This window comes from Aquarana catesbeiana, linkage group LG02 (genome assembly GCF_042186555.1).
Source record: "Aquarana catesbeiana isolate 2022-GZ linkage group LG02, ASM4218655v1, whole genome shotgun sequence".
NCBI classification, from domain to species: domain Eukaryota; kingdom Metazoa; phylum Chordata; class Amphibia; order Anura; family Ranidae; genus Aquarana; species Aquarana catesbeiana.
In genome coordinates, this window is record NC_133325.1 from 319,998,991 (window position 1) to 320,024,697 (window position 25,707).

Sequence of the window (25,707 nt, forward strand, 5' to 3'; positions counted from 1 at the left end):
AAACCTGACCCATGTTCAAATCTACTTTTAAAGGGGTTGTAAAGGTATACATTTTTTCACCTTAATGCATTCTATGCATTAAGGTGAAAAAACTTTTGAAAATACTGCCGCCCCCAACCCCCCCGTTTTACTTACCTGACACCTCGAAACTCGGCCGCTCGCTCCCGACCTCCATTCAGCCGATCAGCCTGGTCGCTGATTGGCTATAGTGGATGGATTGAAAGCAGCGCAGCCATTGGCTCGCGCTGCTGTCAATCACAGCCAATGACGCGGCGCGCCGGGGGCGGGGCCGAGTGATACAGCGAGCGGCTATAGCCGCCGGCTGTATCACGGGAGCGCGCCCGCAATAACTAACCACCATGCGAGAGAGCTCGCATTAAGGTGGTTAGTTATTGCGGGGAGGAGCTGAGACAGCCGCCGAGGGACCCCAGAAGAGCAGGTTCGGGGCCACTCTGTGCAGAACGAGCTGCACAGTGAAGGTAAGTATAACATGTTTGCTATTTAAAACAAAAAAAAAAAAAAATTTACCTTTACAACCCCTTTAAGCTATCCAAAACAAAAAACAAAAGTTTTGCCTTAAGTTGGGGATTTTTCGAATGTAAATATTTATTTCAGGTGAAAAAATGATGATCCCACACCTATGTGGCAGATATATTTGGGAATTGAACATTATTAGGTAAATTATCAAATTAAATTAGAACAATTCAAGCATCATAGAAAATTAACCCTTTTGATATGAAATAAGCAAAAAAGTACAATTTGTACTCCCCCCCCCTTGCCAAAAAGTTATAAATGACACAGTCCCATCTACTTTTTTTGTTATATACCGTATCTCACACTAGGACATATGGAGCTGTTTTTTTTACACTGGGCAAGGGTAATAAATAATAAAACTTATAAACATCATACTTAGAGCTCGCCATGTCAGGCAAAAGAGTAAAGTGAAGCTGACAAAAGCCCAGTTCCATTCATGGTTTTTTCCAACTGTGCTGACGCCCATGAAGATAAATATAAGAGTCTCGCTCACGCTGCTCAACATCTTCATAAAATATTTAATAGTTGTGCTTGAATTTTTGGAGATGTTTTCTTCCACATATTTCTTCATAGTCATTGCACAAGCTGTCATACTGGTGAACACACAAAGACAATTACTCTATATTCATATGGAAAATGTAAGGAACCTACCTCTAAATACTAGAATATTGATTTCTTAACCTATATATTTGTGGAACAAACTTGGCCAAGTTGCTGTTTTTATGGAATAATATTTACATTTTCTTGTTGGGTTACATAGTTAAAAGGAGATTTATCAGATGTTACTATGGAAGTATTCAATGAGCAGATGTAAAATCAAAGGAGCACATCACCATGGGTTCATGCAGCAGAAAAAGGGAAAGACTAAAACGTGCACATGTTTAGTGTATGGAAAATAACAATCTATACTACAAAATGAAATACACATCAGTTATTATTAGTTAGGATTACATGACAAAGCTGTACTTAGGTAAATACCAAGAACAGCATCATGAAATAAAAAAGTTTTATGTAGTCCTTTGCAATCAGTGCTAAAGTATAAAATAGCAGGTGAACATTTACCTGATGTTCTTGTTTATACAGTGCCTTGAAAAAGTATTCATACCCCTTGACATTTTCCACATTTTGTGATGTTACAACCAAAAATGTAAATTTATTTTATTGTGATTTTATGTGATAGACCAACACAAAGTGGCACATAATTGTGAAGTGGAAGGAAAATGATAAATGGTTTTCCAAATTTTTTACAAATAAATATGTGAAAAGTGTGGCGTGCATTTGTATTTAGCCCCCCCGAGTCAATATATTGCAATTACAACTGCACGCCTTTTTGGGGATGTCTCCACCAGCTTTGCACATCTAAAGAGTGATTTTTTTCCCCATTCTTCTTTGCAAAAAAACTCAAGCTCTGTCAGATTGGATGGAGAGCCTCTGTGAACAGCAATTTTCAAGTCTTGCCACAGATTCTCATTTGGTTTTAGATCTGGACTTTGACTGGGCCATTCTAAAGCCCCATACACACGATAGGACTTTGTACAAACTTTCCCTTGGATTTTTGTACAAAGGGCGTTGGCTAGAAGTTTGTCTTACATACAGACGACAGGACTTTTCCAGCTAACTTTCACCAAATCATGTGGTTTTTCAGCTCTTTACCACCACCCTTTGGTCAACTTCTGTATTGTCGTCTGATATTGTGTCAATCTCTCCACTTTTATTGGCGAGATTGACACCTTGTGAGCCACACTGGTGCGGGGATCCGACTTGGATCAACGCCAATGCCAGGCACTGTGTTTGGTATGAATCTTAAGCGGGAACTCCACGCCAAATTTAAAAAAAAAAAACGGCATGGGTTCCCCTCCAGGGGCATACCAGGCCCTTAGGTCTGGTATGGATTTTAAGGGGAACCCCCTACGCCCAAAAAAAACGGTGTGTGGGTCCCCCCCAAATCCATACGAGACCCCTATCCGAGCTCGCAGCCCGGCCGGTCAGGAAAGGGGGTGGGGACGAGCGAGCGCCCCCCCTCCTGAGCCGTACCAGGCCGCATGCCCTCAACATGGGGGGGCGGGTGCCCTGCGGCCCCCCCACCCCAAAGCACCTTGTCCCCATGTCGATGAGGACAAGGGCCTCTTCCCGACAACCCTGGCCGTTGGTTGTCGGGGTCTGCGGGCGGGGGGCTTATCGGAATCCGGGAGCCCCCTTTAATAAGGGGGCCCCCAGATTGCGGCCCCCCACCCTATGTGAATGAGTATGGGGTACAGCATACCCCTACCCATTCACTGGGGGGGAAAAGTGTCAATTAAAAAAAAACACACTACACAGGTTTTAAAATGAATTTATTAGGCAGCTCTTCCGTCTTCGGGGGTCTTCTTCTGACTTCGGGGTCTCTCCGGCGTCTTCTCCCTCTCTCCAGTGTCATCTCCGCGCTCTCTGGTTCTTCTGGAGAGAGGGAGAAGATGCCAGAGAGACCCCCGAAGTCGGAAGAAGACCCCCGAAGATGAAAAAAGACCCCGGAGCTGCCTAATAAATTCATTTTAAAACCTTCACATAAGGTGGTGGGCCGCGATCTGGGGGCCCCCTTATTAAAGGGGGCTCCCGGATTTCGATAAGCCCACCGCCCGCAGACCCCCACAATCAATGGCCAGGGTTGTCAGGAAGAGGCCCTTGTCCTCATCAACATGGAGACAAGGTGCTTTTGGGTGGGTGGGGCCGCAGGGCGCCCCCCTCCCCCAAGGCACCCACCCCCCCATGTTGAGGGCATGCAGCCGTTTTTTTTTGGCGTAGGGGGTTCCCCTTAAAATCCATACCAGACCTAAGGGCCTGGTATGCCCCCAGAGGGGAATTCCCTCTCGCGCTCGCCGCAGTAGGAAAATGTGTTTTTCCTATTGCAGCCATCGCGAGATGTACAGTACCCTGTCGCTGAGAACCAGCGCGATGGGTTTGCGCTGGAAACATTCTCGCAGCCGCGTACTGTAGTTTGTACAAAAGTCCAATGCTTTTGTGTACACACGATCGGACTTTGCTCCATCGGACTTTTGTTGCCGGAAAGTTTGTCCGTTCGCACAGCCAACAAAAGTCCGATGGAAACAGAAAAAGTTTGTCCAATGGAGCGTACACACTATCAGATGTTGCTCCAAAACAGCTCATTTGCATGCTTGTTGTCAAAAAGTCCGATCGTGTGTATGGGCCTTAACACAGGAATATGCTTTGATCTAAAACATTCCATTGTAGCTCTGGCTGTATGTTTAGGGTCGTTGTCCTGCTGGAAGATGAACCTTCCACCCCAGTCTCAAGTCTTTTTCAGACTGTAACATGTTTTCTTTTAAGATTGCCCTGTATTTGGCTCCATCAACTCTAACCAGCTTCCCTGTCCCTGTTGAAGAAAAGCATCCCAGCAACATGATGCTGCCACCACCATGTTTCACGGTGGGGATGGTGTGTTCAGGGTGATGTGCAGAGTTAATTTTCCTGCTACACAAAGCATTTTGAATTTAGGCCAAAAAGTTCAATTTAGGTCTTATCTGAGCGAAGCACCATCTTCCAGATGTTTGCTAAGTCCCCCACATGGCTTCTCACAAACTGCAAACGGGACTTCTTATGTTTTTTTCAACAATGGCTTTCTTCTTGCCACTCTTCCATAAAAGCCAGATTTGTGGAGTGCACAACTAATAGTTGTCCTGTGGACAGATTCTCCCACCTGAGTTGTGGATCTCTGCAGCTCCTCCAGAGTTACCATGGGCCTCTTGGCTGCTTCTCTGATTAATGCTTTCCTTGCCAGGCCTGTCAGTTTAGGTGGACGGCCATGTCTTGGTAGGTTTGCAGTTGTGCCATACTCTTTCCATTTTCGGATGATAGATTGAACAGTACTCTGTGAGATGTTCAAAGCTTGGGATACTTCTTTATGACCTATCCCTGCTTTATACTTCCCCACAAGTTTATCCCCTAACTGTCTGGTGTGTTCATTGGCCTTCATGATGCTGTTTGTTCACTAAGGTTCTCACACAAACCTCTGAGGGCTTCACAGAACAGCTGTATTTATACTGAGATTAAAGTGGATGTAAGCCTTTTACATAGACCCAGTGAAGTGAACAGCCTCAGATGATACAACAAATCCTCCTACATAAGTTTTACATGTATATCTGCTGTCTTCAGCTTTATATACTGTTTAGAAAGTGCACGTCCTGTTAGAATTTTCTCTCCCTGTTCCAGCAGGGGGAGGGGAGTCTTGCCATACACTCCACATAGGCAGAGACTTGCTGAGCTGTGCTGTGAATAGATCAGCTCTCTGCTAATCTATTTATAGCACCCACCCTGACACAAAATCCAACCCGGTTTTATCACTGTTGTCGGAAAAGTTGTCAGAAGTTATCATGCTGATAACAGAAGAATGGAGCAGAAGAAAGCCACAGGACTTAGGGCTTTGAACAAAGATAATTTAAAAAAACACTGCAGATATATGTGCCCAGATCAAATTTCATGAATCAGGTTTACATCCACCTTAAATTACACACAGGTGGACTCTATTTACTAATTAGGTGACTTCTGAAGGCAATTGGTTCCACTAGATTTTTGCTAGGGGTATAATGTCCCGTACACACGGTCGGATTTTCCAACAGAAAATGTGTGATAGGACCTTGTTGTCGGAAATTCCGACCATGTGTAGGCTCTATCACACATTTTCCATTGGATTTTCCGACACACAAAGTTTGAGAGCAGGCTACAAAATTTTCCGACAACAAAATCCGTTGTCGGAATTTCCGATCGTGTGTACACAAATCCGACGCACAAAGTGCCACGTATGCTCAGAATAAATAAAGAGATGAAAGCTATTGGCTACTGCCCCGTTTATAGTCCCGACGTACGTGTTTTACGTCACCGCGTTCAGAACGATCGGATTTTCCGACAACTTTGTGTGACCGTGTGTATGCAAGACAAGTTTGAGCCAACATCCGTCAGAAAAAATCCTAGGATTTTGTTGTCGGAATGTCCGATCAATGTCCGACCGTGTGTACGGGGCATAAGAGTAAAGGGGGCTGAATACAAATGCACACCACATTTTTCACATATTTATTTGTAAAAAAGTTTTGAAACCATTTATTATTTTCCTTCCACTTCACAATTATGTGCCACTTTGTGTTGATCTATCACATAAAATCTCAATAAAATACATTTACATTTTTGGTCGTAACATGACAAAATGTGGAAAATTTCAAGGGGTATGAATACCTTTTCAAGCACTGTACTCATTCACATTGAATGCGGTCTGGAAATCGTGCAACTTCATCTGAAATCGCACGATTTTGAGGCCGTGCGTCAGTGCGACTTTAGGTACGACTTGGAAAACATCTGTGCGGCTTCATGCACATATGTCTATCCAAGTCGCACCTGAAATCGCCAAAAGTAGTGCAGAAACTACTTTTTCAAATCGATGCAGCACCGCAAAGTCGGCGTTGCACTAGTTTGAACAGTGTCATTGTTAGGGTACCCACAATAGGGTGCGACTTGTCATGCAATTTGACCTATCATGGGGGGGATTAATATGACTTGTACATAAGTTTATGTTCTACCCATGGGGTCTAACAGAGGCAGCAAAGAAAGTAAGCAGGCTTCAGTGTCAAGACTGGAAAGAGTCTGCATTTATTAAAGTTTATTGAAAATGATCTTGCAATTTTAAGCTACCCATGGTATCTTTAAAAAAAAAAAAAATGTTCGCCACCGCTTTAGGATGTCCGTGTCACCCTCATTATTCAAGTAGAAAGTTGTGACAGTGCACACAGCTTTCTCACTTCCCACCATTCTGCCAGCTTAGGGTAGATCTCAAATTTTGTGTTGCCACCTGAACAGAACTCATGGATCAAGGGGAAATCTTCCATTGGGGACACTTGTTCCTATGAGAAGAGAAGATGATTTCCTTACAATGGAAAGCTATCCTATCACTTCCTGTTGAGTACATAAAGTGAAGGCAAGTCTCTCAATGTAACAAGGATTGCAAAAAAAAAAAAAAAAAACCCTGATCCCTCTCCTACTCTATCCAAATAAAAAATAAAAAAGCTTTGGTTCTAAATGTTAATAACAAAACAAGATGTTAATAATATATCTATATTCTTTCCTTATTATAGTATATAAAGTATTGTTTGTGTTGTTACATGGGAATTATGTGGGCAGCAAAATAAAATAAATCCAAATAGCAATTGGGAAAATTTAAAGAAACATTAACACAAATATGCATCCAGTGTAATGTGTGGAAAAGGTGCTATGTTCACTAAATTTGTTTCATAATGTTCCAAAAAAAGGAAAAAAAATTTTTTTAGTTTTTTTAGACAATAGGAAAAACATTGTTTAAATAGCAGTTTAAAAATTAGGCATTATACATATATACATATTTTTTTTTCTTTTCCTTATATTTTTTATATACTTTATTGTCGATTGTTTAAAATGTATCAAATGCCCATACAATACAAAAAAATATCTAGTGCACTGTCCTTTTAAACCTTTACAGTGACTTTTCTGACTTGTTTTGTTTCCCATTTTCTACACTGGAATAAATAAAAATAAAAAATCACTTAAAGCACAAAGAAAAACATCTAAGAACAATTTAAAGTCCGTACAAACACCTAAAACAACTTAAATCCACCATAATTACGCCTTCTAAATTGACTCTAATACGTTTAGCCAATAGACCAAATTTTGTCCAAAAATTCTGAAAAATGTATAACAATTTCAGGTAAGCAAACTTGTCCAGTCTCACTCATGTTTAGCCAAGACAGATATTCTATTCAATATTTACTCAAATATGTGTAAATATGTGTAAAGTGAACTGTAAAATTTTTTTTAAGTGTGCTTGAGAAGTCATCCACTTGACTCTCTGCACCTTTTCAGGCCTGGTTTCTTGAAAGTGCTTAACCAGTCCACATTTATTGCTTATGCAGAGTTCTTTCCCAGATTTGTACTAGGCAGTTTACATGCAGCTCTTCCCCATGCTGTAACTGTACTGTGGCTTCACCATCTGTTGCAATGTTACTCTACTATTGTGGCTAGGAACACATCAGTGATGTATTATGAAATACTGTGATGTATTTTTCTGACTGCATATATGAGTGCTGATCATGCAGTCTTTGTTACTTGATACATACTGTAATTGCAGTTGGTTATGCAACCATACTGCACTCACCACATGCTTAAAATCTCATATACTGACTGCCCTACCTACTACAAAAAATGTAGGTGAACTATTAGATCCTTTTTTCAGCCTTGTGCATATACATATGTAGAACTGGTAGATTTTCAATCTACTGCTTATAGGTAAATTTAGTGGGTTATCTGTTCATACATAGTCAGATTTGCCTCTGTTCCAGCTTGGCTGAGTTGCATGTAGTTTCGAACTGTGCCTGTGGGTGTCGTTGTCGCCATGGGTCGGTGTTGGAAAGGCAACACGTTGAAACGTATGAGTGCTCCTCTGTCCCGGAGATAACTCGGTGGAGGTGGTCCTCCGAGTTGCATTCTGGGAGAGGGTATTTATGGAGCAGACGCCATGTTTTAGGGTTCGTTTCATTCCACCTGCTGGCCCTCCTGGCCGACAGGTATGTGCTAGGAGTATTACCTTGTTGTCCTCCGTCCGGGAGGCCCACGTCGCTGCAGCATGTGGGTGGGCCCAGAAGCCTGTTTGGGGCCTACCACAGCGGCAGAGGAATGGTCCTGTGCTGTCTGTCCTATAGGAAGAAGCTGGACAACCGAGAAGATCCCAGGGGAGGACCCGTCATGGAAGGACCATGCAGAATGCTGGTCTGGAGAGGGGCCTGGTGACTCAGTTGGAGGACGTATCCTAAAAGTAATTGTACCGCATAGTACTACCGGATCAGCTTAAAGGTTCTAGTGCTGTGTTTGCTGTTCATCGTAAACCATTACATCCTGTGGCAGAGGATCGTACGGGTTTTGTTCCAATCAAGTCTGTGGCAGAGACTTTTGTTTGTGCTGCATACTGGCTTCTAGGTTAGTGAAAGAAACCTATCCAGGCGGGCAAAGATTCAACTCTAGAGAGAGAGCATATTCATCTACCAGATTTCAATTCCTAATACTATACTAAGAAAAGGTATCCCTGCAACTCTTCTTCTACCTCTATCCTGCTACTTCCTTCAATTTATGTTTATTAAAGCATTGGAAAAGATACTCAAGTGTCCGGTGCCTACATTGACTGGTATTAAACTCAACAGGACCCTAGACCCGGTTCTGGTGAAATAGAGGTAACAAAGGTGACGGTAACAGCCCGCTTTAAACCAGCAGCTCCACCGTGAGTTATTGCTACACATATATTGTCGTGTTTGTTGCTATGGGTTGTTGCATTTATTGGTTACATTGATTAAACAGCTGTTCTACAATAAGAAAATGTAGCAGTTACCTAGTCCCCTTTGTAAAGAAAATTGTGAAAGCTAGTAAATCAAAAGCTTATAAAAAGGAAAATACCATAAAGATTAAGCAAACATTAGTGTATCTTTCTGCACCATCAAAAATGTTGTTGAGACAAGCAGCAATTTTTAATGTAAAACATATAAAAGGAAATTAAACATATTTACAAAATAATAAAACTGCTTAGTGGTACTTACGCCAAGATTCCAGAGAGGTAGAAGGCCTCTGCAGACAGGTATGACAGGTAGCTGAACATGAAAACGAGAAGGGGTTCAATAGAAGTTATGTTCTTGGTGAATCGTGTGATAAATGCAGTGAAGAACCCAAATATGATCCCGATAAACACACCACCAATTCCAACCATAAAGAAACGCCCGATGCCTGCAAAAATGTCTACGGGTTCAATGCTTTCATAGGTGTGCATTTGTGTGAATGAAATAAAAATATTATATAGCACCTGTAAAGGAGACATAAATTATTGAATACAGTGCAATCAAATTTATTTTTTGGGGCAACTGGTTTGTAATGCAGATGAATATATAACTCCAGGAAAACAGCTAAATACAAATTTGAGTTACATATCACCAAAAGATTTATATTTGTATTTCCCTTTCTTCCTGTTTGGCAAAACCAGCATGATAGTAAGTGAGGGGAAATCTCTCCAACGGAGCCCTGGATAGCAGTAAAATGCCCACAGAAGTTGTTATCATTCTCCACCCTCTCCAAAACAAGAAAGTTCAATTAACAGTTTCAATTTCTGGTGTCGACAGAATAGGACAATACTTAACATGTAGATTAACATGTTCACACTGGCATCAAAATCAAGCGTTTGAGGGGCATTAAAAACGCCCCTCAAACCCCTATGCAAACAATACAATGGACAGCACACAGTGGTGTTCACATTATCAAAACATAACAAAATTGAAGCCTCATGCTGAGTCAGGGGGCATTTGAAGCCTTTCAACACCTCCCATTCAAGTTTATGGTAACACGACACAACCGCACTGTCATACGGTCGCGGCGCGTTTGCAGCAGAGTGTAAATTTTAGCTTGTTGTTAAAGAGCGGGCCGGAAAGCCAGCCGCCGCGTCCTTAACGACCAATGAGTCATCAGCTGTCAGTGGGCTTCCCCGCTGACAGCTGAATGTAAAAACAAGCATTGTCGGCAATAAAAAAAAAATCAGCAGAACAGCTTGGGCTCCTCCCCCCCAGCTGCTGCCCTGTAGCAGTAAAACTGCTATAGGGTGGGCAGCAAGTGGTTAACAAGGAGTAGCGTTGTGATCTCAGCTGTGGATTACTGGTTAGGTGTAATTGTGAATGGTTGCCATATTCTTTACGTATTATGCCGCTTGAGTGAATAAAAAGTATAAAAAGCAAGAATTCAATTAATACATACTATATAATATGCATACCTGCTATACTGTTCGTCTATCTCTCTGTCTCTCTAAAATTGCATTTTGTATTATAAAGAAAAGCAAATGCCAAACAATTTTATATTTGTGCCGGCACTGCCAAAGGAAGTATTTTGCCAAAATCAATATTTCTTCCTACTTTGTTTGCAAATACCACTGTAAACAGAACAAACTATGCAAAGCAGCACATTTTTAAACAGCAATGAAACCATAAAACAGGATGTGTATATCAAGTTCAAATATTATTTGCTACTAACCTACAAGGTAAAACATATGTGGTGTGTTTGGTAGCATAATATTTCTGTGTAATGGCCAATAAATAGGGATTACATTATGGAACTAATATACAGTATCTCACAAAAGTGATATAAATAATAAATATGTTATTATATCTTTTTGTGACAACACTGAAGAAATGACACTTTGCTACAATGTAAAGTAGTGAGTGTACAGCTTGTATAACAGTGTAAATTTGCTGTCCCCTCAAAATAACTCAACACACAGACATTAATGTCTAAACCGCAAGCAACAAAAGTGAGTACACCCCTAAGTGAAAATGTCCAAATTGAGCCCAAAGTGTCAATATTTTGTGTGGCCACCATTATTTTCCAGCACTGCCTTATCCCTCTTGAGCATGGAGTTCACCAGAGCTTCACAGGTTGCCACTGCAGTCCTCTTCCACTCCTTCATGACAACAGCTGGTGGATGTTAGAGACCTTGCGCTCCTCCACCTTCCGTTTGAGGATGCCCCACAGATGCTCAATAGGGTTTAGGTCTGCAGACATGCTTGGCCAGTCCATCACCTTTACCCTCTGCTTCTTTAGCAAGGCCGTCTTAGAGGTGCGTTTGGGGTCATTATCATGTTGGAATACTGCCCGGAAGAGAGGGTATCATGCTCTGCTTCAGTATATCACAGTAAATTTTGGCATTCATGGTTCCCTCAATGAACTGTAGCTCCCTAGTGCCGGCAGCACTCATGCAGCCCCAGACCATGACACTCCCACCACCATGCTTGAATGTAGGCAAGCCACACTTGTCTTTGTACTCCTCATCTGGTTGACACCATCACCATCTGATTCTACTCACACACACATCTGAACCAAATAAGTTTATCTTGGTCTCAGAGAGTTCTTTGCCATGAGGTGCCATGTTAAACTTCCAGTGACCAGTATGAGAGAGTGAGACGCGATAACACCAAATATAACACACCTGCTCCCCATTCACACTCGAGACCTTGTAACACTAACAAGTCACATGACACAGAGGAGGGAAAATGGCTAATTGGGCCCAATTTATACATTTTCACTTAGGGGTGTACTCACTTTTGTTGCCAGTGGTTTAGACAATAATGGCTGTGTGTTGAGTTATTTTGAGGGGACAGCAAATTTACACTGTTATACAAGCTATACACCTACTACTTTACATTGTAGCAAAGTGTAATTTCTTCAGTGTCGTCACATGAAAAGATATGTGTCATGGATTAAGGTGGAGTGTGGAAATACCAGTTCTCCGTGGTGTTCTGAAAATGATGGAGTACGGTATCTTACCACATCCTTCTCTAGTATGTAATGCTGGCTTTTTTTGTTTTCTTGAATTCATATCAGTAAAATTCCTATCAACAAAGAGCTAGAAGTTCAGATAATTTGGTATTACATAATTTAGCAAAAGTTTTCTGTTATCCAAGAGAACATTAGCACAGTAAACATTGGGAAGATGAAAACTGCTTATGCGATGTACTTCAAATGGAGTCCTGGGAAAGTGCATGGTTAGTGATTATACTAAAATTACTGATTTCTCCTTTAGACAGAACTGATTGTAAAAAATGTACATCATAACCTTTGGTCACAGTAAAAGTGGGGGTGGAATTTGATGGAAGGTTCCCTCTGTGTTATTAAATAGATATTAGAAAGAACCATGTAGGATGACCATACAGTACCTATCAACCTTCTGACATAGAAATGTCCTGGGTGGGTTCCTTTTCTACTACACATACGCCCCACTCAGTCCTAAAAATCAACAACAATACTCTGCTGAATGGCTAAGGGGCCACCATGAGTATGGCTCATTCACATACATAATTGTGGGCAGCACAGCATGTGAGCAGTGGGAAGAGGAAAAGACTAGTACATTTTCTTTGCTGTTTAATGCCAGGTAAGACCTCGGAGTGTAGAGAAAAATAAGTATTTTACCAGATGAGTTGCACACAGGAGGTTTTATTGGGGAGGGGGAGTCCAGGAACATCTATAAAATTAGTATAGCAGAAAATCAGAAGGTTTAAAAAGAAAAAATAATAGCAGTTACAGCCAAAGGTCCTGATTTATTTTATTTTGGCCAAAACAGGCAGTCTCGCATTGGATCATTGGAAAGTAAAATGGATAATGTTCTTTTTCACTAAGTGGAATTGCCAGCACATCTCTATACATTTATTTTAAAAAATGAGGAAGAATATTCCTAAACTAGAATTTGTTAAGCTGGCTCATATTTATAAAGCCCTAGTCATTCTCTGCAAACACATTAGTAATTCAGAGCTTGCTGAATTCTAATATGAATATTTTGGAAACAAACATTCACAATTAAGTATCTGGAAAAATAGCCGGTAACTACCTGTAATTCAGAAAGACAGTGATTGATCCCATATACAGCAAAAGAAAATCAAACACTGCTAATTAGCCAAGAGAGAGAAAAGAAGAACAATGCACATTGCTTATGAAGTGACATCACTGCTTAATAACTATTTTCCACAATAAACTTGTACAATAAATTATGTATTCTGTTATGTTTATTAGATGTGTTGCAGGCTGTTAAAAGTGCTTAGAACTTCTTTTCTTGTAGTTTCTTACATTTTTCTAATAGTGCAGGTTTGGAATATTGGCCCTGTAGGCATCAGAGTTGCTGTTTTAAAGATAAACAGCAGGTAAACAGCTACATACACTATTGAAACCATAGGCGTGTGCAAGGGGTGTGCCAGGGGTGTCTGGGCACACCCTAATCATCCCATGTGGCGCCAATCCCCCCTGCTGCCCAGGTCCCCCTTGTGTTGCGCCCCCCCCTCCGCCCCACAACACTACTGGTAGCTTCCCTCCTCTTCTCTTACGTCAGCTGCTGCAAGGGATGTGTCAGGATGGAGAGCAAGGAAAGGGGGAAGTAAATGTGCCATTTACTGGCCACTTCCTTTTCTAAATGAACACAGTGAGTGATTGTTCATTCATAACTGAAGCCAGTAAACAGGTATATCTTCCAGTGCAGGGGGTTCTCACCATCAATGCAACAAACATACCATTCATCCTCCTGATTCTCTTTTGACAGCTTTACTGCTCTGAGTAGTACCTCTTTGGTCCTTCTGACCATCAAACACATCCCAGTGTTCATGCACAGATGCTGTACTTCAGCTCTGCATCTTTCCTAGCAGCTCCCTAGCTGCTCTGTCCCTCCTGGACTCTCTCTCCTTGGTCTGTCCTGACCTGGACAGCATGGTGCAAGCCAGTACCTCTCACGGCTCCCTTCACACACTAACCTCAGGTGGGTGGGGCTCTGAGCTCTAACTCTGGCTCTCATATGAAGCCAGCACACACCTGTGCCATTATTGTGCTTTCTTCTTAGAAACTCTGGTGTAAATTTTACACAGTGGCACGGGGTCACCCTTCTACATATCCCCCTCCCCTTGTTTTGCACCAAAGGGAGAAACACACCAATTCCTCATACTGGCACCTCTGTGCCTGCCACTACCCCCAGAGGTCCTAGTGGGTCTGATCTTTTTTCTAAAGGGGATCTCTAACCACGTCATTTTAGGGGTGTGCTTCCAGCTGGTTCCACTGGTCTACTATTCCTTCTACTGTCTGACCTCGGGTTCTTACAGTTCTTTTTACCTCCTCACACCTACTGTCCCAGGACTGTAGGAGGCCTACTTCTATCACACCTGTCGGACCAACCTTTTTCAACACATTTTTGTACACGATTCTCTTTAACCATTTCTGCGTCCTCTGGTTCTTCAACCAATAACTCTGACCTGTCCAACAGTTCTCTAAAGTGCTTCTCATACACAACCTCAGTAGGAAGCAACCCAGAATATTATGAGACAACTTTTAGCATTATCACTAAACATTGCATCACATAATTCCATTCTTGGCAAACTTTGCCCAGTACCGAAATTTATCAAAGTGATATTGGAGCTGGGAGACTCTAATAAATGCACCACCTCCTTTAAATATGACAAAACAGTATATACCCAGAGAGCACAGAACTGGAATTTTAAGGTGCAGAAAAATCAATCAAAAATAATATTTGCAAATGATCTCCAATCGATCTCCAATGATCAAGGTACAAAAGTGTGATTGCCTCTACATGTTTCACCATGCTTCTTCTGGAGCTTTTGTAGAACCTTGTTATTTAATATTTACCACCTTTTAGATTGATCTTAGTTCCAAATGATCCCCTAGACCCATCAAGAGGTTATATGGGGTACGTCTGTGCCAAAAAAGAGGAAAGGGGGGCATTGCCCTGTAATAACACCTAATGTTTCAAGGAGTTCGATCGATCAAAATTTCAATCCTTTTCTGTATATATACTTCTTCTGATGCCAGCAAATAGTCAGGGTAATTATGCCATCTTTCAATTCACCAGTGTTCCTTGGCTCAGTGTCAGCACGACACCACTTTAACCAGTGAAGATTGAATAGTTAGTTTCAATCTATCACAATGGATTAACCCTTTTAAACAGGTTAAGAGCCTCACTGGTAACAGGGTAAATGGCCACAGCCCAGTACAGCCTGTAATATCCAGCTCAAATTAGCAATACCACGTGGTACAAGTTCTCCTGATCCAGGAAAGGACAGCAAGATACTGTATACAATGGCTGTACACTCCATGAGTCTAAGATTTGTTTCAGCATGTCTTTCATCACAAGACACAAGTACATTTCCCATGATGCTCAACTACTCTACTCTGCATGAGCATCATGGGAAATGTAGTTCCAAAAAATCTGGGGTGCCAAGGTTCGCCATCACTGCACTACACCATTCCTTTCTTTATGCATTGTGGGCAAAATTTCTGCTGAGCGTTTACGCTCACTCAGTCCATCAGTCATGAGAGGGTTAATTTCTGCAGCAGCCAACATGCCCTTGTCTATCAGTTGTTCAGCAGACCCTTCTCCTAGCACAGCAGCAATAGTGTACACCTCACAATTACCTACAGAAATTTTTTTCAGCATTGCTATTAGCCTCTTGGCCAGGCCATCCCAATCAAATATGCTCCTCTCGCTGGTGCTCCGTAGCACTGCATCAGTCCAAGGAGACACAGATGGACCAGGGGGTGCAACCGCATCTGACACGTTACACTTGTCAGTTTCACATTTTCACCACCGTGCACTGACAGTAATTTATTCCCAACACTAGATTTAGAATTTTCAAACCTCAGCAGGCTGCATTAACCCCTTATTTACCTCAGTGGTTTTAATCTAATTAGTAAGCAAAAAATTGTATTCAGATTTACCACTTCCTGCTACACAGTACCCCCGCCTGTAGACAAGTCCTTATCAGTCCTCAGTCTTGCTGCGGGTTCAGCATTAACCCGTGTTTCCCCACTACACAGCAGCAAGTCTCTCTTAGAAGCGGATCTACTCAACAGACTTGCCACCACTTCACTGGTATAAGATACATAATCAGCCTCTCTCAAATTTTTATTAGCAAGAGTCTTACCACTCCAATTGGCAGGGGTTGCAATCTTCCTTTGCATGCGTTGCTTCAGAAAACCATTCCTCTGCCGCACTTTCACTGGCGCATTTCCCTATGCGACTACAGGGTGAAACAACAGATGCCCTCCTTGGTATTACAGACTCTCTGGCATCCCAGGCCTCTTTGTGGGGATGATGAGCCCCCTCTCCACTGCAGCTCCACCATCCAGAAGACACAATTTCTCTCGTTGCCATGGGATACCGCATTCTCCCAGCAGAACTTTTCCAGGACTTTCCAACTGGCTGAAATGGTTTCTCTCAAGCCCACCAGCCATGACTCTCATCAAGAATACTCCACCATCCACCACAGGTCTCATTGACCTTGTTTTTTTTTGCTACAGGCAACAACACTGATTTTGGTAGTTATGCACTCAACAGTTCCTCAGAAAATTTTTTGGTGCACTGTCTCTTTAAGGCTGCAAAACAATACACATTTGCTTGCTCACTCAGCAAAGCATAAACAGACAGTCTCTGGCAACCCGTGTTCATGCACAAATGATGCACCTCAGCTCTGCGTCTTTACTGGCAGCTTCCTAGTTGCTCTCTCCCACCTGGACTCTCTTTCAGACTCGGGCCTTTGTCTGTCCTGACCACGACAATCTTGGTGGAAGCCAGCACCTCACGGCTTCTGCCACCTTTGCCATTAGCAGTGGCGGCCCGTCCATAGGGGGTGCCTGGCCCTTTAAAAAATGAAAAAAATTTGAAAAAAAGGTCCATAAGTGCACTGCGTTCGGGCGCTGGGCACCAGGCGCAGTGCACTATGGGAAGCGCCACGTCTATGCAATCACGAGATTGCAGACGCATCGCTTCATTTGCGGGCTTTTAACCCGCCTTGTGGCGAGTAGCTTCCGCATATTATATGCATTAGATGGCCGGTTCTTTGAGTGACATTCAAGTTATGATGTCACTTCCGCTTTTATCTCCCAGGGCACCCGAGCAGAGGAAGCATGTGGAGCGGACTCCTCTACTGCTGTGTGACTACACAGTCACACCGAGAATGCTGCCTCGGAGCCATAGGGAGAGTGAGAGAGCCGGAGTATATCCTCAGAGTCAGAGCAGGAGCCGTCTCAATGTACGGGGAGAAGGATGGAGCCGGGCTCACTGTGCTGGGCTGTCTTCCAGGTGAGTGCTGGGGAGGAGGGGAGGAAAAGTTCTGCTGGATGAAGGGGAACCCCAACACTTCTATCTGTCTAATCTTCTCTCTGGATTCACACACATTCTATCTATATCTCTCTATCTATATCTATATCTCTCTATCTATATCTCTCCTTCTATATCTCTCTATCTATATCTCTCTATCTATATCTCTCTATCTATATCTATATCTCTCCATCTATATCTCTCTATCTATCTCTCTATCTCACTATTACTATTGATATTGATACTACTACTATTGATATTGCTACTACTATTGATATTGATACTACTACTACTATTGATACTACTACTATTGATATTACTACTATTGATATTGATACTACTACTATTGATATTGATACTACTACTTTTGATATTGATACTACTACTATTGCTATTGATACTAATACTACTGATACTACTACTACTGTTACTACTACTACTGTTACTACTACTGCTACTACTATTGATATTGATACTACTACTACTGGTATTAATAACACATAAAAATAAATATGAATAATATGAAATACATGGGTTTATATAAAATCCTAGATCCCAGCGGTGTATACATGGAGATCAGTATATAGGAATAGATGTCTGTCTGTCTGTCTATCTATCTATCTATCTATCTATCTATCTATCTATCTATCTATCTATCTATCTATCTATCTATCTATCTATCTATCTATCTATCTATCTATCTATCTATCTATCCCACCCAGTCTCTGTCTGTCTATCTCTCCCACCCAGTCTCTGTCTGTCTATCTCTCCCACCCAGTGTCTATCTATCTGTAAGCCCTATTGCAGGCGAGTGACGGGGTGGGGTTGGTTGGGGCTTTGTTTGCGCCCCCCCAAAAAAATGGTGCACCAGCCGCCACTGGCCATTAGTGTGTTTGCTTCTTAGAAACCCTGGCATAAACAATTATTTTACACAGAGGCACGGGGTCACCCTGCTACAGTAAGCTAAACTAATTGTAAAAAAAATAATAATTTTAACACAAATTTGTGCTGTCAGAGTATGCCATTGCTGAAGGTGCCTGTGAATATTGTGTATTTTGCAACACCCTGAACAACTTTAAAGTATAACTAAAGGCAACACTTTTTCTTTAGTTTTGCATAGAATGGAGAGGGATTAGCATTTTTTATTGCTATCTGTGCCCCCGTTAGGGAGAATCGCCCTCTCTATTTGTCTTGTTTACCATTATCATTGAATGTACAGTATAAGGAAAAGAAAATCCAAAATTTTGGGTTGTCCCCATAAAAGCAATAGAGACAAAATCTTCCAATGAGCATACTAGTTCTGGTGACCTAAGAGGAACCAAGGGATTCCCTTAAGTTACAGGGATTCCTTTCACTTGCTGTTTTGGCTATGGTACAGGAAGTGAAGGTATAATCTCCCCAATAGGACACAGATGACTAAAAAAAACAAAAAAACAAAAAACAGATGAGGGTTATAACCCTCCATTACTCTACCTCCAAATAGCTGCTCCCCGTGAACCAGCTAATAATCTTTTTCAGGGTAATTCCGCAGACCAGTTTTTTAACCAAAGACTGCGCATATGTACTGATAGCAGGGCCAACCGGGACACCTGTTGTATGTAATCCTTAAAAGCATCTACTGAGAAACATAAGACACAAGGTAACTCTGCCAAATCCTCAGCAGATATCCCCTGATCAGGAACAGTCTTAGTTACCCGCTTCACCTGATCCTTTAAAGACTGACAGATACCAATAGCTGCCACTGCCAGTTGGCAGCAGACCCAGCAATAGCAACTTAAAGCCTTTAATAAAGACTCCAGTTTTTTTTATCTGCTGGATCCTTAAACACCTGGGCATTATCTACAGGATAGGTAAGACTTTTATTCACAGAGGAAATGGCAGCGTCCACAGATGGCATACTCCATTTTTTTTAAAACTTTTCATTCATAGGATACAAAAGTGCAAACCTTTTAGGAGGAATAAAAAGTTTATTGGGGTGATCCCAGTCAACATACACAATCTGATTGTCTAGACTCTGCAGTAATACTTTCATGCCCCGTGTGTCTCTTACCTGGTCTCTGTATCAGTCTTAGGGCTTGCACTCTCACACCTGCATGGTTAAGTAATCTTCCCTCAGTGTGGCTCCACCCTAGCCTCAACAGGAACCACTATTTAACACCGTGTTCTCCAAGCCTGCCTTACCGAGCAATATTGTGTGTTTGGTTTCCTGTTTCCTGCTTGCCATGTGCTCTACGTTTGTCTCTGTTACCGATCTTAGCTTGTTCTCGACTATCCATGCCTCCTTGTGACCCTGACCTTTGGCGTGTTCTCTGACTATCCCTGCCTGCTTGTGACCCTAAATCTTGGCGTGTTCTCTGTCTATCCTTGTCTGCTAGTCGCCCCTACCTTTGGCTTATCTCCTTACTATCCCTTGTTGTCCTGGGTTGCTGCTTCCTCTCTATCCTCCTGTAGCCTATCGTGAGCGTGAGCTAGGAGACACTGCGGGCCGCGACCTGGAGACAGTTGCAGTGCAGTCTATCCTCACCACTAGAGGCTCTGGTGAACACCTGCTGTCTCTTAGACTCCGCGCCTCTTATGCTCTAGCTCCCAGTGGGATCCATGTTGGCGCTGCAGTGGACCTGCCTTCCTGAACCACCCAGAGTTCCATCCGCAGCAGTCAGCCGTAGGGTCCACTATCTTAGTGGTGCACTCCAACGGTGTGCATCTGTCACCTGAACTCAGGTGACCTGACACTGCTCTAGCAAGGGAAATGCCTGTGAACCCTGTGGAGGCCACAGAGATCCTAAAGAAGAAAAGGAAACCCCAGGGACCTCTACAGGCGGCAATTTAAATCCTGATCGCACCATCTCCATGAGGGACTGGATTAGCAGTCTCTGGGATTGAGAGGCCGAAAATGGTTCTTCAGAAATGGAGTCTGTGGCCTGACCTTCTTCCCGGTCATTTACTACCATTTCTTCCACATCTTCTGCCCAATCCTGTTGCGATGCAAGTAGGGGCTCAGGTGAAGGGGATCTATCCCATTTCCTTCCACCTTGGGAAACTGAAGCAATCATACCTGCTATTTTTCCCTCCAGCCCAGCTAAAGCTGATGCTTTGTGACGTAAGTTGAGGCAGAAGCATTAGCTGTTGCTACAATGCCTGACAACCATAATGGCTCAGACTGGCCAGTTGTCTTAGGTCTTTCAGGAGAGTTAAACACAACAGATGTAAGGCTAGCATCCTCCAATACAGATGGTAGTGCACTCGCACTCCTTCCTGCTGTGCCTCCCCCACTCCTCTTCCGGGAAGACATGCCTGATACAAAACTTGAGGTAATAAAACCCCACTTTATGCATTTCAACTGTCCTGCAAAATACTACACTTAGTCCTTGCAGTACACAGCTCTTACAGGACCTGCAGTGCCCACCCACAGTGACTTATGTGCCCAGCTGACGCCGCTCTGTGTCCCTTCCAGCCTGCTTACAGAAGCCTAGGGCTGGAACAGCTCCTAATATGGCCGCTTCCGTCCCTACTGCGCATATCCAGTGTACACGTTTGCCACGTGCACACTTGTAGTGTCCTGTCCACCTATCGTGTCCGTCCCACATTTACGTCTATCGTGCACGCTCGTCGCGCTATTCCCATAAATAGCATAAACAGCGGCGGGAAAGGGCCACCGAAGGTGCCGAAGCAGGAACTAGGTGTACAGGGGCGGGGGGGATTCTGAAGAGCCACCCTCCTGCTGTTGTGATCATCCATGCTGGAAGCCTCCACACAGAAGCCCCGCCGCACCGCAATACCACTGCCCCCAGTGGACAGAAAAAATATGACACCTGGTCCTATAAAAAGTAAGAGACTGCAAATACATTTTTCGGTTTAAACAAGTGCAAAAAGAGTTTTTTAAAACACTTACCAGTCCCCACTGCAGGATTCTGCTAAAAATCTAGATTCCAATCTTCCCCCCATCACAGCGGGTTCTGTCTCTTGGACCTTCAAGGACCGGGTTCCCCTGAATTTGGGGCCACTCCCTTGGACCTGTGAAGCACCCTACCAGATCTCCTTTGGGTTTTTTCTTACCAAGGGTCTGGATCCCAGGGTCCAGTGCCCAAAGGGTCACATTACAGGCAATACCTCATAATCTTCTTGTGTAAACAAGGTTCGGGTACCATCCATTTTAGTGTATAACTGTTCAGATGGATCCAATTATATAGCCCTAAGGATCTGTTCCAGGGCCATTCTCTTAGCTAGATCATGGAGAGCTTTTCCAACCATGACTATCACCTTATAAGACACTGGCGAAAAAACTGAGTAAATCAGAACAGGCACATTTTAAAAAGGTGCACCTACTGAGACAATACAGCTGCACCTATTTCAGAGTGACACAGTCTGCATTCTTTTTAATTAATTGTTACAAACATTTGTCATTTTATATAAGTGCTATGAGAATATCTATGTTCAGCAAAGTTTTTAGCTGCACAGATGATAACTATCACACAACGAAACCTTTGAAGGTTAGTTTGTGTTTACATTTGGTATGCTTGTAGTGTACTGGCAGTAGTGTAGTAGTTTTTTTTTTAACTATTATATCACTCTGTTCCTGAACATACAACACAAGTCATTATTAAAAACGCAAGGGGTAATGCCTACACCAGAAGTGACATGGCACAAATTACCTGTGGACATAGAAACTATATAATGCAAACAGCAACCGTGATTTGTTTGCTGACCAACCATCACCTTTTTTGTTCATTATGTACATTAACGATGACATTCCTAGTTGTACTGCAAGTCCTTTGATCTCACAGAACAATAGTTAAAAGAACCAAGTACACTTAGCTTGTTTAGTGGTTTACATCAAGACCTTTTGGGCTTGTAACAAAGCAAAGACACTGTTGTTTGCATTGCTTGTCTTTTAATGGCTGTTTTCTCCTGCAGGTGAGCTTGTATTAATATTGTGTATGATAGTCATGATTTCCATGCATTAGGGGGCTTTGGTGAAATATCAGGGGTCTAAACAGGGGGGATCTGCACCACATGGGGTGATTAAGGTGTGCCTAGGCACACCTGACACACCCTGCGTGCACACCTGTCCACTCTACTACAAAGCCTCTAAATACATCTTGGAGCAAGGATCCTCCACCCACAACCCGCATGCCACTATCTAGCAAAGATTACTGCAGCTTCTAGAGTTTGGACCTCCCTAATAGATCCTCGTTATCTTCTTCGCTCCATTTAGGTCCTACAGAAACTACCATTAAAGTGGAGTTCCACCCAGAAATGGAACTTCCGCTGATCCAGCCCCCCCCTCACATTTGGCACCTTTCAGAGGGGAGGGGGAGCAGATACCTAATCCAGGTATTTGCTCCCACTGCCGGCGAAAGAGCGCAGCAGAACCCGCAGTAAACTATGCAATGTCTGGCCTCTCCTCTGTCCCCCCCTACTGTCTTCTGGGAGACACGCAGGTCCCAGAAGACAGCAGGGACCATTCAGACTCACGCATGCGCAGTAGGAAACTTCCTGATTCCCTTACCGAAGATGCCAGCGCCTCCACCCGGAGCCGAGGGATGGGTCGGCTTCGGGTGAGGACATCGTGGAAGCCCTGGACAGGTAAGGTCCTTATTTTAAAAGTCAGCAGCTGCAGTATTTGTAGCTGCTGACTTTTATTTATTTTTTTGCAGGCGGAACTCGGCTTTAATCTCATTGGAAAATCTTAACCCCAACCAGTGGTGGCCCGTCCATACGGGGTACAGGGGCACAGCCCCCCTAATCCATGCCCCCAGACCCTAATCTACATGCAGGGCACCGGACGCATGGATTCCAATGGGGTTTTTTTTGCTTGTTTTAGAAGCACATGATTAGAGCCTGAGGCTCCAATTGGCTAAAAAAAGGGATGGGCTCAAGGTGAAGAGCATTGCGCCATGAGCCCACCCAGTTGTGTGACAATAGCAAATTAATATTCGCTATTGTCTTCCTGATCTTTCTCCTGGCCAATCAGGAAGCGGGTGCTGAGACCCGATTGACTGAGAGGAGAAGCGCTCATATTGGAGTACAAGAGGAAGAGGAGACGCAGCGGAAGCTGCCATGAAGCTGAGGAAGGAGGAGACACCGTGGGGGAAGCTGCCGCCCAGAGGAAGCGCTACCCGCCACCTAGATGGAGTAAGTGCAAGGCTGGTGACCAACTGACCGATGGAGGGGGTGTGGGGTGGGATGGTTGCTGCTGATCCGAACTACCGGAGGGGGGGTGGCGGTTTCTATTATTTCCCGCCCCCCAAAAAGTATAGCTTAGAGCCGCTACTGTCCCCGATATATTCTTGCAGTCTTGGGAATCGGCTGATATCCATACAATATCTCACTTATACAAGGACATGTACCTAAGATCTTTTAAAGATCTGAATAGAATTTATTTCATCCTGACCTCCGCTTTTTTCAAATATGCCATGCCCTTCAGAACATCAAATCCGACAAATCCTCTCATGGATAAACTCTTGCATATATACTACAGGTGTGTGCTGTCGCTACAATATACAAGTGATCAAAATTCAACCAAATACTGTGCATATATAAATCAACAATACATAAATAAATAAACAATTCATATATCATAAAGTGCTAGAGTGTTAATACAATTCATATAAAAAAGTGCTTATAGTGTCCATTTAAATTAGTCCACTCAAATGTGTCAAACATATGACCCAATCCGTTGTGCTTCAGAAAGTGCTATAAACTTCAAAACTTCAAAAATATCAAGTGCTCTGTGTGCAGGTCACCTCTCCATGCTCCCCTCCTTTTCCCTACACACTCACTAGACCCAAGATGTTATGCTTGCTTTGCATAAATCCACAGCCGTTTTTCCCTGGTAATCTCCACTGTGTTTCACCAGATCAGAACTACTAGAGTATGCTCGCTTTTCATATGCCCATAGCCATCATTCAAGTTGTCTTCACTCTGGGGAGTGTGTAGGTAAAAGGAAAGGATCACAGAGAGGTGACCTGCACACAGAGCACTTGATATTTTTGAAGTTTTGAAGTTTACAGCACATAGAACTTTCTGAAGCACAACGGATTGGGTCATATGTTTGACACATTTGAGTGACTTTTTTGAATGGACACTATAAGCACTTTATTATATGAATTGTATGAACACTTTAGCACTTTATGATATATGAATTGTTTATTTATTTATGTATTGTTGATTTATATACAGTGCCTTGAAAAAGTATTCACACCCTTGGAAATTTTCCACATTTTGTTAGGTTACAACCAAAAACGAAAATGTATTTTATTGGGATATTATGTGATAGAGTTAGAGCAACACAAAGTGGCACATAATTGTGAAGTGGAAGGAAAATGATAAATGGTTTTCAAAATGTATTACCAATAAATATCTGAAAAGTGTGGTGTGCATTTGTCAGGGATAAAGTTGTGGAAAAGTTTAAAGCATGGTTAGGTTATAAAAAATAAAAAGTGTATGGCACAGCTGCAAACCTACCAAGACATGGCTGTCCACCTAAACTGACAGGCCGGGCAAGGAGAGCATTCATCAGGGAAGAAGCCAAGAGGCCCATGGTAACTCTGGAGGAGCTGCTGAGATCCACAGCTCAGGTGGGAGAATCTGTCCACAGGACAACTCTTAGTCGTGCACTCCATAAATCTGGCCTTTACGGAAGAGTGGCAAGAAGAAAGACATTGTTGAAATAAAGCCATAAGGAGTCCCATTTGCAGTTTGCGAGAAGCCATGTGGGGGACACAGCAAATATGTGGAAGAAGGTGCTCTGGTCAGATAAAACCAAAACTGAACTTTTTGGCCTAAAAGCAAAATGCTATGTGTGGTAGAAAACTAACACTGCACATGACCCTGAACACACCATCCCCACTGTGAAACATGGTGGTGGCAATTATGTTATGGGGATGCTTTTCTTCAGCGGGGACAGGGAAGCTGATCAGAGTTAATGGAAAGATGGATGAAGCCAAATATAGGGCAATCTTAGAAGAAAACCTGTTAGAGTCTGCAAAAGACTTGAGACTGGGGCACAGGTTCACCTTCCAACAGAACAACGACCCTAAACATACAGCCAGAACTACAATGGAATGATAGATCAAAGCATATTCATGTGTTAGAATGACCCAGTCAAAGTCCAGATCTACATCCAATTGAGAATCTGTGGCAAGACTTGAAAATTGCTGTTCACAGATGCTATCCATCCAATTTGACAGAGCTTGATTATTTTGCAAAGAAGAATGGGCAAAAATGTCACTCTCTAGATGGGCAAAGCTGGTAGAGACATTCCCAAAAAGACGTGCAGCTGTAATTGTAGTGAAAGGTGGCTCTACAAAGTATTGACTCAGGGGGCTGAATACAAATGCACGCCACACGTTTCACATATTTATTAGTAAATATTTTGAAAACCATTTATCATTTCCCTTCCACTTCACAATTATGTGCCACTTTTACGTTTTTGGTTGTAACATGAAAAAACTTGGAACATTTCAAGGGGTATGGATACATTTGCAAGGTAC

The 25,707-nt window shown here is 42.8% G+C and overlaps 1 protein-coding gene across 1 annotated transcript in view; it reads right to left on the bottom strand.

Moving 5' to 3' along the window:
* The window catches only part of LOC141127893 (sodium/hydrogen exchanger 4-like), a 69,343-nt gene that overhangs the window by 33,878 nt on the left and 9,758 nt on the right, over window positions 1–25,707 (bottom strand). The window contains exons 3-4 of the mRNA XM_073614758.1: window positions 9,132–9,391; window positions 910–1,127 (exon numbers count right to left, since the gene is read on the bottom strand). Of these exons, the coding sequence (XP_073470859.1) occupies window positions 910–1,127; window positions 9,132–9,391 (478 nt within the window). The remainder of the gene's footprint in view (window positions 1–909; window positions 1,128–9,131; window positions 9,392–25,707) is intronic.